Raw genomic sequence first — 13,545 nt, forward strand, 5'->3', positions numbered from 1 at the left:
GCGGGACACAAAAACTCTCTGCTTCCACCCAGGGAGCCTGCCCTAGACTGCCCTCCGATCAAGAGAACAAGACGTGCGCATGACGAAAACTGCAGTGGGGCGGGACTTCCGTTTCCTGCTGGAAGCTCACGCCCACGGAGTGGCTGGCCAGGAGAGGAGCAGTGGTGACGCGGGGCTCCCATGCCCGAGGGAGAGCCCAGCGGTGGCGGCTGGAGTCCGGAGTTGCGTCCGATACGGTAAGTGGGCCTTAGTTGTAGTGGGGGTGGCGGGAGGGGGGAGGGATGTGTGTGCGCGTGTGTAGCTGTGCGTGTGTATGTATATGTGTGACTGTGCGTCTGTTAGCTGTGTGTGTGTGTGTGTATATGTGGGGCTGTGTTTCTGTGTAAGTGGGTACTGATGCATTGTGCCTGCGTGGGTGTATGTGTGCGCATGCGTCAGTGTGGCTGTGTGTGCGCGCGCGAGTGAGAGAGGCTGACTTGCCGTGAATGTTGAACAGGAGATGTGCACGGCGCCGGGCTGGGCGTGCGCGCCCACGGGGTAAAATCGCCAGGGAAACCGCATGCACATCCCCTGTCCGCCATTCCCGGCAAACCAACAATAGGTCTTTCGCTGGAGCAGCGCTATGCGCTGCTAACACCAGCGAGACCTAAAAAGGAAGAAAAACATAGTATTATCATACAGTTTGAAGAAGTTAAAACTTGCATATTATTCAGTGATATCGAATACAGTCACTGATGTCGGTACTGTTAATGATGAACCAAGAGCATACAATTTGGCCAATAGAGTTATAGCTATAGGACAGGAACACTCATGCGAGTTATAAGTAAACAGACAAAAAAATAAAATTTGTTGTAAAGACTACATACGATTTTCACAGTCAACCCTTCCTGGTCCCAAAGGGGCAGGCGGTGCCCGAAATGGTGAGAAAAAGACACTTAGGAGCTGGTATCTTACTGGAGATGAAGGTGTCGGTGACCCTCTCCTCAAGAGCCACCCTGCAGCTCCCAACCCTAGAAGCTTCTAGCCCAATGATGGTGTAAGGTAGGCAAGCAGCCACATTTAGATTAACATGTTGGACTCTGTGTGCACAGAGCTCAGTGTGTGTGGGAAATGGCTCAAGGAGAGTATTTGTGTAAACATAAAACAAATCACCATATTTCTACCACTTTTAAAATTTCGAAATTGCAAAATGCAAGAATGATGTGAGGACAAGAGCACTGAGTTTCAGAGATTTCAAATTCACCCACCATGCAAAGTGTGAGTCCCGCATTCAGTGCTGTGTTTACCTTTTGCATTGGGCTGCTTGCAGTTTTACATGCACTATTATAAAAGCCTGACTTAGTCTAGATCTGAAATAACGCTGGTCCCGATGTTGTCACCACCTACTAGCTCCAGTAAGGCTCAGCTCCCTCACCCAGGGACGTCTGCCCTTTAGGGAGCCCGGTCACGCCCCCCCCCTGCTGTGTAGCTGCTAAATATTGCTAGAGATGTTGGTGGCGGCCCGGAGCTTCCACGACGTGCGTCCCACTGCATTGCCAGTCAGGCCACGCTCTCTAGAAACTTTTCTTGAACGCATTCGCCATAAGCCTTTGATTACAGGTTTCAAACGTAATTCCTATGAAACTAAATGATAAATGGTAACCATAGATGAAACTAATGAGAATCAAATAAAGCTATTGGTTTATGTTTACTTTATGCATAAATGAACAAATAACAGACAATCGATAATATGAATATCCTTGTATGAATAAAGTTTTTTTTAGATATTAACAAAATTGACAGTAACATTAGAATGTTTAATGTGAGCAATCATATTGATGAGAAAAACAATTGCCATACATTTGGTGCTTTGTAAAAGGTTTATTTTAGATATGCTTTCAAATATAACGACAGATGTATTAAAATTGGAACGCGAGGAGAAATTTGCAAAACTAACATGTGAAATAATAATAAGGTGTTAGAAAAGAAATTATGTATTTTATATCGACATAATGTAATCGTGACTCATTAACATGACTAATTGAAGAACTAATGTATTGTATTCAATTATGTGAAATTCATATTTTAGTATACCCTTGGCACGCACAAGCTGCATTCCATATAGGCCTCAAAACGTATTTTCCTTCCTAGCATGAACTAATGAACTGAATAGTCTGAAGCCTGAGAACTTTGTGTAAAGTTTCTACTTGTGCCGGCCGGACGCCTTCCAGAGCCCCTTCATGACCTTGTAGTGTCCCGGGAGCAGAGGCTCGGGCCCCCGACTCACCGCCGGGCCGAGTAGAAGGACTGCTTGAGCTTCTTCCACTTAGCCCGGCACTGGGACACGCTGCGCTCGTAGCCCTCGGCCGACAGACGCAGGGTGATGTCCCGCCACAGCGCCTCGTTGGGCCGGGAGATGGAGGCCATGAGCAGCGGCAATGGCGGGAGCCGCCGATCTGCGCCAGCGGCCGGCTCACCTTGTGCTGGCTTCAGTAGGGACCCCGCGGCATCCTGCCAGGACTGGAGGAGCGCCCCGGGGCCGCCGCGGGGGAGGCTGGCCCCTCCGGCCTGGCCGCCGGGCTCAGATCATAGCCCAGCCGTCCAGCTTCAGGCCGCGCTGTCCGTGGCCCGGGGGAAGGTGCGAGGGCACCGGGGGCAGAGGACTGCATCGGGGCGAGGGCTCCATGGGGGTGGAGAGGAGCCGGCGAGCCGTGTGCTACATTCACCGCGGTGTGCACAGCATCCTGCCGCAGCTCCGGGGGCCTCAGGCTGCGCCTGGACGTGCAGTGCACATCTGCCTCCAATGTAAGCCCCGGGTACCCTCTGGAGGAGCGCGTGCGATGCGAGGGGCTCTTGCAGGAACTCCGGGGCCATGTTTCAGCTCCCAGAAGCCCTCTTAAAGCGGGGAGAATATATATGTACACAGAGGTTACAAAAGCAACGCCTCTGTATCCTGGGGAACGCTGCATCCTTCACTCGGTGTACTGTGTGATCTTGGCTACTGGCAAGAACAAGCGCTCGCCATGACACAGCCCCGTCCATTTCAGACTGACTTCCTGCTGACGTAAAAGGTTCCTTATCTTCCATATGGGGCCATCTGGACCCATAAAGAAGATAAGAAACCTTTTACTTCAGCAGTAAGTCAAGGAACCCAGTCTGAAAAGGACGGGGCTTAGAGAGAAAGAAGAACGTCACTAGGACCTCTACTCCAATGGCTGGCCACCGTTTAGGACGCCAGCCAATGGAGAAGAGGGGCGGGGCTTAACCTCGCTAGTGAAAGTTCCTCCATCTCATCAAGTCTCTCCAGCTCGACTGCGCATGTGCGCAGTCTTTCGCAGGCTGAGACCTAAAAATCAGTGGTCTTATGGAAAATGCTAAGTAATGGATTACTTAATCTTCCGGATTTGTATACTTTACCTACTACATCATCTCATCCTATTGAAACTGATAAATGGGACAGAATAGTCCGATCAAACTGGTGATGTCAAGGGGTGTCAACCAGAAATTGATGGAGTATGATTACCTAAAATGGAGACAGTGGTGGTTCCTATCTTGCTCACCTTCTCGACCCACCATGTGTTACAGAGACTGATGATTTGGACTTCAAAAAACTAATGTGAACTGGGACAAATACTGCATTTGCTGCCTGCTGGTATGCTTGCATACGTGGAACCTAATCCAACAACAGCTGTGGCATTTAATGCTGCAGTGTGGACAGGGGCTAGCCGGTTTATGAACTTATTGGCAATTACTAAACTTACATCTATAGGGTTTGTATGAGGGCTATATGCTTTAAAGACTAATTTTTCAGAATATAATCTTCCACAGCAGAGGAAGGATTTCCTTTAAACTGTATTCTTACAGCTTTATTAATGCTTATTAATACCCTGTAAGTCGTAAATCAAACTGCCATGACATTTTCTTTAAAAATGCAAAAAAGATATGAACTGAGAAAAGTCAGTTTCATTCATTTGTTGTGGTCCTGTTATCTGTTTCCAAATTCATTTGACCTGAAAATTTTATGCCTGAACAAGACCATTTGATAATGAATGGATGCTAACATGCGCGCAACGCCCATAGGGCTAAATGGGCTTCAGACCACGCCATACCCACTCCCCACCCAACTGTTGTGTCTCTCAGCCCGGGTCGCTGTGGGCACAGCCTGGCAGTATCTGGAGTCTTATTTCCTGCACGCCCGCGGTTTTCACAGGTCTGCAAAGACCATTTACATACTTTTGTAAACAGGTTACCGAGGCTTCGTTTTTTTTCAGGTTCCTGTACCCCCACTCTACCTAGTCCTAACGTTTGTATTTTACATTTACTGCCATAGTGTGAGAATGCATTTTATTCAAAGGAATATAAAGTAGTGTTGTCGAAAGAAAAATGCCAGGCATGTGTAGTTTAAAGAGCCTGCAAAGACCTCGTCTTGGCACTAAATAGGGTTAGAAATAAAAAAGTATGTATTCATTTGTAATGTGACTTTTCTGTCTTTGTTCCCTTTAATTATCAGTCATGAATCATTCAGGCAGCCCTAGACACAATTAAAAGTGATTTCTATTTCTATTTGCTGTTTGAAGTATGCACAGATAAGTGCAGAAAATACGGCTTCAGGTCACTGTTTATTTTTGTACAGTCTGGGACATCAAAATAATGAGCTGGCAACCCTAATTATAAGACTGGAAGTTTGTTGCAGGATGAGCACATTATTTCCTCCACCCTCGATATCTGATTAATGCCATAATAGCAATAGTGAAACATATATGAAACCCTACCCCGCTGTCAATAACATGCCAAGTTACTTCAAGCGTCTGAGAATGCATCCTGCATTTAGAAAACTCACTTCTCATTCTCGACCTTTACTTTCATGCTAAACCTGCATTCACAGCAATCACAATGCAATCCCTCACACTGATTACCATGCACTCACACCATTCACCCGCTCATCCTGCACTCACAGTAATCACTCTGCACATGTACTGTTCAACCTGTACCTCACCCTGCAGTCACACTAGCACACTACTCATCCTGCACTCATGATACTTCACTCACCTGTCCCCCTCACTGCTAAATCTGCAAACAAGCCCATCACTAACCATGCATTAATTTGCTCCACTCTGCACTTACATCCACACCCAAATTCATATGGTCACCTCACTCTCCCTGCAGTCACTCCTCTTACCCTACTATCACACTGTCTTGTCGCTCACCGTGCACTCACATGGGCACTCCTGCCACCCACACAGCGCAGAGGCTTAATGTGACTGCTACAAAAAGAAGGTCTACCATGCACATCCCAGAACTGACTGTGAATAAACTAGGAGCGATATCGAAAAATTTAATGTTTGTAAGAAAGGTGCTATATAAAGAATTGAGGTGCATTGTTAGTGAGGCAATTCGTGGAGAAGGAGGAAATGGGAGAGGGGAGCCAAGAAAAGTGTTGCACCATGTGCGACTAGGGCCAACCCTGGCTGGGAGTTTTAGGCCCCCCACCTCCCGAGGTTCAGGTCTAGTTGCGCCCCCTGGATGCTAATATTCAGGGCTTTAAGTGGGATGAAAAAACTAGAGGGCTCTCAAAGGGGCGTGGTCAATGTAATTAAGGGCTTGGTTTAAAAACAAGAAGGCTAAAAATCTGTGTTTAGCACAGTGTGCCGCTCGACTTGTATTTTGCTGGTCCTGTCATTGCGTCCGGATATATGATACAACAAGTCACATCATACATACAAGTCAGGACTATTGGCTTTGTCAATGGCTGCTAGTTGCATAAGATACATAAGCAGCAACTATGGCTTGTATATAATATTGAAAACACTTCCACTTAAAACCCTGGTGGTGACACCACGACAATGTTGCTGCTCTTGAAATTCCTAAAGAGAAGGGAAATCCAGAGAGAAAATGACACGCTTCAAAGGATTTCCCTTCCCCTACAACGCTCACCACGCGCACATCGATGTGCCTGCTGTCACTGTAGTCCGTGGAAAAAACGGACCGCCTGTGCCAGGGCACAAAACAGAGCCCAAATAGAGACAAGTTGAGGGCCCCTTAAAAAAAATGATGGTGCTCAGACCCGGCCCACTTAAAGCCCTGTATTATCTTATTCCAGATCCTCATAAAAAAATAATAGTTCATCCCCTTAATATTCTAGTCTCTTTCAGGACAGAACAAGATCAATCGGAGGACAGAAGAGGAACAGGAAATGGTAGCTGAGGTTATTCTGGGGAAATGTATGTTGTGTTGTGTATCTTTAAGATTGTGTTATGTATCTTTAAGAATTACCCTTGTGTTCCTTCACGAGCTTTACATGTACTTGTAGTAGAATGTTATTATTTAATGGTGCATTCCACCTCTTCAGTTGTTCTCACTGGATGAACTGCATTACCAGAAGCAGCTGTTCAGGGAGAAGGACTGAGGAAAGGATGCTCCGTTGGTATCCTGATATTTTAATAAATAACTTAAACTCTCCATTCTTCTGGATCTTTACTTAACAAATTTGGCGACGATTCTACCAACTGAGAGAACCCACATTTGAGGATTTTTTTTTTTTAACCTTTTTGTTACAAATGCGTAACGAAGAAATTTGCGGAAAATCCTAAATTCAGCATTTTCGGCGCTCGTACTTCTTACTGATTGCTGAATTGGTAACGTATTCATCATATTTGTTATTCTTGGAGAAAGATTTTGCTCACCGGTTGTTCCAATCCAGCGGCATCTTTCAAAGTGCACGCTCGTGCAACGGAATACTTCCAGCTTCGGAACGTATCCTCGAGTGACCACGGTACGTCTCAAGCGCACAAGCTAACTGATGATGTGCGCCACGTAACTGACGTACGCGAGGTCACGCTGGGGTTAAACGACGTGCCACCATCTTGGATTTTGTGCACTTTTGAGATTTTGCGTCGGAACAACGAGTAAAGGTCTAATCTCTGAAAAGTTAACGTTCAGCATACTTGAATACAAAATACTAACGACTTTACTTTCTTCAGTTCCTGGTGGAATATTATATATGAAGCTTTAAGGTACATATTTATTTATTTTGTCATTTTAAGCATTTTTTGCTTGTGAAGAGAAGTAGTTTAACTTTAAGATGGCTTCTCAACAAAATATTACGATTCAAAATCCATTACCATTTTGGTCTTCTGGCAGTGACCCCCCCCATTAAATGTTTGGAATGGAAAGCGTACTTTTTGAACTTCATAAAAGCATTTGATGTTGATAATAAAATGAGTGCAGAAAGGAAAAAGACTTTTTCTTTATTCTCTTGGTCCAGCTAGTTTAAAAACCTATGAAAAATTGCAGAAGAGTACAGTAAGTGGTGATATGGATGAGTTTGCTATTATTCTAAAAGATTTTGACAATCATTTTTCACCGAAAGTTTGCATCGGCATAACAAGATACAAATTTTTTCATAGAAAGCAAGAATCTAATGAAACCATCGATGAGTATCTCAGCTTTAAGACTAATAGCTGAAGATTGTAAATTTGATCATTTGGAGGATAAGTTAATAAGAGACTAGGTTGTTATGCACGCAAGTGATACTCCTATTCAAGACCGTTTGTGGATTAACGGTGACTCGGAATTGAAAGACATTTTAGCGCTAGTGAGAAAAGCAGAACTTTCAAGTCGTAGTGCTAAAGCTTTAAAGAAAGAAAACAAGTCAGAAGAGAAGAGTGAAAATATTGTTAGCAGAATTAAAGACAAATCATATGAAAAAAATAAGAAGTTTATTATTAAAAATACTAAGCGTGATCCTTCTAAAGACAAGGAACATTTTAAATGTTTTCGTTGCGGAAATAGCTCTCATCTTGCCAACAGCAAAAGTTGTCCTGCCTTAAAACATAAATGTTCAAATTGTAATATTGTAGGACATTTTGCTAAAGTCTGTTACAGGAAGAAGTCAGTTAAGGTGAAATGTGTCGATGATGAAAATGTTTCTTGTTCCAGTGATGATAATTCAGTTAAAAAAAATGTGTTCAACACTGTTTTAGATAATAAGATTAATGAAAGTTCAAAAGAACTATTTTTGTTAAATATTATTGACAAGGAGAATAATAGAAAGAAACTTCTTGGCTTATTATCTTTAGGTGGTGTTGATGTCCAAGTATATGCGGATTGAGGTTCTCCATATACGATAGTCAATTAAGCTATATGGAAAAGTATGTTTGTTAAAAAACTTGGGAATGATTTGTTACCATCTGACATTCGTCCAGTGGGGTTTTCAAATGAAAAATTGACATTGTTGGGTTTAGACCTCTTCTATTCAGATTCAAAAGGAAGAGAGGCATATGGTAAATTGTATGTTTCAAAGAAAAGTCTGTCCGTTTTGGGATGGATTGATCAAGGGAGTCTTGGAATAATACTTAACCCTAACAGGGAGGATCCAGGAATGTTACTTGATGATAATACAGATTTTTGCAAGGAGATTTTGAATGAAAATCCTAATGTTTTTAAAAAAGAGATTGGAAAGTTAAATGATTTCAAACATCACATTGTTCTGAAACCTGATGCTTGTCCAAAAGAACATAGAGTAAGGAACATTCCTATTGTGTTGAGGAAAGAAGTTGAATCTGAGCTTGAAAAACGGGTTCAAGCTGATATCATTGAACCTATCGAGTCATCACAATGGATTTCTCCCATTGTGGTGGCTCGACGCAGCAATGGAAAGTTGAGGCTTTGCATTGACCTTAGGCATTTGAATAATATTGTTGTGGACAAATTCCCACTGCCTAAAATTTCGGAGATGTTAAGTTTGATTAAGGATGCAAGTTGGTTTTCAACAATAGACTTGTCAGCCGCTTATCATCAGATCCCACTCACTGATGAGAGTAAATCCTTAACTGCATTTATCACCCCCTCAGGGTGTTTTCAGTATAAGCGGTTACCTTTTGGATTAGCATCCGCGGCTGCTATCTTTCAAAGGTTAATGCATCAATTATTCAGCAAATTTGATAACGTGAGGTGTTTTCAAGATGATATACTTATTTTTGGAAAAGATAAAGCGGTACATGACAATATCTTGAAAGAAGTTTTAAGTGTCTTGAAGGAAAAAGGTTTGACGGTGGAACATTCTAAATGCAAGTTTGGTGTGAGATCAATCACTTACCTGGGACATATTATCAGTAGAGAAGGAGTTTCCACTAAACCTTCCCTGGTTAATTCCGTAATAAATGCTCCAAATCCTAGCAATAAAGATGAAGTAAGATCTTTTGTGGGTCTGGTTGAGTTTTACTCAAAATTTCTTAAGACTTTCTCGAGTAAAATTTTCAATATCAGACAATTATTAAAGAACAAATCTAAATTTGTATGGTCCGAAGAGTGTGATGAAGAATTCAATATTATTAAATGTGAAATTGCAAAAGCACCAGCTTTATGCGCTTTTGATCCCGAGTTGGACAATGTAATAACTGTTGATGCAAGCAATAAAGGGCTTGGAGGTGTGCTTTCACAGGTGGATTCAGATGGGAAGGAGTATATAATTGCTTATGCTTCTCGTTCTTTGTCTCCCACGGAGGGAAAATTCTCAGTGATAGAGAAGGAGTCTTTAGCCTGCATTTGGTCCTTAGAGCATTTTAGAGCCTATGTTTGGGGAAAACCTTGCACTCTCAGAACTGATCATAAACCTTTGGTGAGGCTTTTGACTCAGGAAGGTTTATTTAATGCATCACCAAGAATAGCCAGAATGTCTTTAAGGTTCCAGGATTATAATTACAAAGTGGTTTACGTGCCAGGTAAAGAAAATGTAGTAGCTGATTTTCTTTCACGGATGCTGATAAATCTTTTGGATAGTTCTGACCACGAATGAGAGAATATTCAAGTTGCTTTGGTTCATGATCATGGTCTTTCTTGTATTGATAGGAGTGATTGGGAATTATCTTATAAGAAAGATTCAGTTTTGGTAGAATTATCTTCTTTCATTTCAAAGGGATGGCCTAATAAACACAATTTATCGGATGAATTAAAGCAATTGTGGGAAATTCGTTATGAGTTTTCTATTTTGAATGGTAAAAATTTTTACGGAATGGAAAGGTTATCCCTCCTAACTTTAAGAAAAAAAATGTAGAAATGTGTCATGAAGGTCACTGTGGTATAGTGGAGACTAAGCAGAAAATTAAGCAGTGGTTCTGGTGGGCAGGAATGGATTTATTCATTGAGAGGATCATTAGAGATTGTGTGTGGTGTGCTAACTCAAGACAAAACTTTGATAACCTTGAAATCGGCTATGGCTGAGCCAATTATTCCCGCGGCACCTTGGCACACAGTTGCCATTGATATTATGGGGCCTATAGGAGTGCATAATAAGTATGTTTTAACTGTTATCAATCTATTTTCGAGATGGCCAGTTTTAAAAGTAGTTGAGAAAATTACTTCTGGGGTTGTGATAAATTTTATGGATTGTGTTTTTGTTGGTGAAGGACTACCAGTATTGTTAATTAGTGATAACGGTGTACAGTTCACTTCAAATATTGCCACAGATTATTTCAAGAAGGTTGGTATAAGGCATTGCACTACTTCACTATACAATCCGAGTGGTAACGGTATGTTAGAAAGATTTCACAGAGTACTCAAAAATACTATACAAGGTGCTGTGAGTAATGATTGTGAATTACAGTTGTTTAAGACCATTTGGATGTATAGAACTTCACCTCATGAGGTTTTGGGTACGTCACCTTTTGAGGTTATGAGGGGTAGATCAGTACGCACTAAGTGTAATCCTGAATGGATGGTTTCAAATGTGAAACCAATGATTCCTTTAGAAGAGTTTAGGGACAGAATAAAAGATAAACATTTGAGGAATAAGGATATATATGATTTGAAACACAATGTAAAGTTTTGCAATGTTAGTTTAGGGTCTTGGGTTAAAGTTAAAAAACCTTGGAAGGTTAAAAAAGGTGAGAGTCAATTTTCTGAACCATTAAAGATAATGAATATTTATAGAAATGCAGTACGTTTAAGTGATGGGAAAGAGTGGAATTTAAAACTGATTGCAGTTCTTAAAAGTGACATAAGTTTGTACAAAAATACAGAGGATTCTTGTTTGTCTAAGGGAATTTCACATTTCATCATCGAAGATGATCTTATTAAAAATCAAAATGTAAGCGCTGGAGATGGTGCAGCTAGTACCTCAAAAGGAATGGATGGTGCTGCCACATCTGAAGGGGTAAATAGTGCTGTAACATCAAAAGAAATGGAAAATGCTGCCACATCTGAAGGGGTAAATAGTGCTGTAACATCAAAAGAAATGGAAAATGTAGTTGTTGCTGGAACATCCAGGGAAATGGAAAATGTAGATGTTGACAATGGAAATTCTTGTGTTTCTATTCCTAATTGTGTTACATCTTCTGTGGTTACGTCTCATGATGCTATTACTAATGTTGATCGTTCTGTTAGAACTAGATCTAAACCCACATGGTTAAAAGATTTCGTTTGTGATGATTTATCTGATTAATTATTTTTTTTTTTGTTATTAGGAGGAAGATGTGTTGTGTTTTTTTAAGATTGTGTTATGTATCTTTAAGAATTGCCCTCGTGTTCCTTCACGAGCTTTACATGTACTTGCAGTAGAATGTTATTATTCAATGGTGCATTCCACCTCTTCAGTTGTTCTCACTGGATGAACTGCATTACCAAAAGCAGCTGTTCAGGGAGAAGGACTGAGGAAAAGAAGCTCCGTTGGTATCCTGATATTTTAATAAATAACTTAAACCCTCCATTCTTCTGGATCTTTACTTAACAATGTATTCAGTAGTAAAAAGTAGTCTCAGGGTCAACACGTTCACCCTACAACAGCTCTAAGCATTTGCGCTTCCCACAAGAGGAAATACTACTAGGTAACCTTAGGTGCTGAGCGCTGCCCGCGGCCCCACCCCCTCACCATTAGCTTGCCTCTTACCCTGGTTCGCTTCATCCGGATCCCTGTCTCGAGTCCTAAAACCTGGGGGCAAAGCGGGACCGATAAGCTCTCGAGACATTGTTAATTCGAGGAAAACAAGGATGTCAGAATCATCAATCGCATGCGTACTCGCGTAACAACAGAATGTGCGACAGGCCACGCCCATTCACGGGAAAGACCTCGTACCTCCAATACTAGTCTACGGCTCGCCAAGGCATCGAAATAGATAACAGACAACAACGCCGGAGTTGTCAGTTGACGATAGACAACCTCTGGACCATTTTTGTAAACCCAAATAGTAGCTTTACTTTCATGAATAATATGGTTACTCACCTAAATAATTATAAGCAACGCGGCTTTTGATGTATGCATTATAAAATGTTGAAACTTATCTTAACAGTGATTTCTCAAAGCTGTAGTATTTATTTATGGTTAAAAGAGAAGATAGAAGAGAAATTACACTTCCCGTTCGGTTTCTAACGACATATTTAATTACTGTGTATTTTATGTAGAGTTTATATTGAATTGTTTTCCTTAAAAGTTTGAGAATTCACTTCTTTCCCGAGTTGGTCTCCTTTGCTCAACTCGAAGTCTGTCGTGTTAGTGCCTTCTCTATGTTGGCAGCTCCAGATGCTGTGTTGCGGTGACGCGAGTTTCCTGCGCCTGTCCATGTGTTCAACATTCTGTAGCAGGACTTTGCAGGATTTAGTAGAAACCGGTACCGTTACCGTTACCATGGAACCCTTCATGCTGTATCCACCCCCCGCCTTTAGCTCTCCTCCTCCCGGTTTTCTTCCTCCACCCCCTAGTTTCAGCTCCCCTCTTCCCGGCTTCTGTTCCCCACCACCACCACCTCCACCCCCACCTCCTCCTCCTGAGCCCCCTTCGGTGCTGCGTCCTCCTACCTTTCTACCCCAAGCGTCCCTTTGGGGGTTAGGAGAGAGCGGTTTCTCCAATGCCTCAGGTGAAGACTGGTACAAAAGCCATCAGGCTTCATCGGCGAATCTGCAGAATTGGCACAACCAGCAACTGCTTAACCAGCACCACTGGCAGCAGCACAACAGGCGCGACAAGAACCAGCAGACGCAGGGCCAGTCTCCAGGTTAGTACCACACTTGCACTGACAGCCCACCTCATTAGTTCTATTAAAGAAAGGTTCGTTGTGAGGAAATGTGGTTTATTATATGGTGTGGTTATGAGACATCCCTGTGTAATAAACGCTCAAACCTGTCTTGGGTTCAGTAAGAAACATTTGTCAAACCTTAGTTCAACCCTGGCTAGTTGTAGCTTCGAGCAGTCAACTTAAACACATGTACAACTGGAAAGCATTTAAGCAGAGCCAACACAACCAAATAAAGAAACACGACTCTCAAGAAATCCAACACCAATTTGTTACAATAGACTGTATCACATCCAGTTACTTTGGTTGACTAACTCCGGCAGGGTGCAGGTCAGGGGAGCCAACAAAGTCCCACAGAATAGTTACCTCAAAGAGGAAGCAGTATCCAGCGATAATAGCAAATTACCACTGTCTTTTATGTAAGTCAATGGCAAATTGTCCTGATGCAAGGGATAAAGGAGGCTGAGTATGCTGTGCGGTCGATGGGGCGAGAAGGGGCTACTATTCAGACCATGTGTCAGATCCAAACTACAATAAGGACGCCGACTCAGGTATTCTTTCT

General features: G+C 42.3%; 2 protein-coding genes across 2 annotated transcripts in view; one reads left to right on the forward strand and one right to left on the reverse strand.

Annotated features, from left to right (window-relative positions):
- Positions 1 to 12,043, reverse strand: part of GPALPP1 (GPALPP motifs containing 1) — a 159,232-nt gene extending 147,189 nt beyond the window's left edge. The window contains exon 1 of the mRNA XM_086935015.1: positions 11,864 to 12,043. Coding sequence (XP_086791141.1) covers positions 11,864 to 12,029 — 166 coding nt within the window. The 5' untranslated portion in view covers positions 12,030 to 12,043. The remainder of the gene's footprint in view (positions 1 to 11,863) is intronic.
- Positions 12,044 to 12,530: 487 nt separating this feature from the next.
- The window catches only part of NUFIP1 (nuclear FMR1 interacting protein 1), a 210,178-nt gene continuing 209,163 nt past the window's right edge, over positions 12,531 to 13,545 (forward strand). Inside the window, exon 1 of the mRNA XM_086935016.1 lies at positions 12,531 to 12,965. Coding sequence (XP_086791142.1) covers positions 12,533 to 12,965 — 433 coding nt within the window. The 5' untranslated portion in view covers positions 12,531 to 12,532. The remainder of the gene's footprint in view (positions 12,966 to 13,545) is intronic.

The sequence above is a fragment of the Lissotriton vulgaris genome, chromosome 8 (assembly GCF_964263255.1).
Source record: "Lissotriton vulgaris chromosome 8, aLisVul1.2, whole genome shotgun sequence".
Classification (NCBI taxonomy): Eukaryota; Metazoa; Chordata; class Amphibia; order Caudata; family Salamandridae; genus Lissotriton; species Lissotriton vulgaris.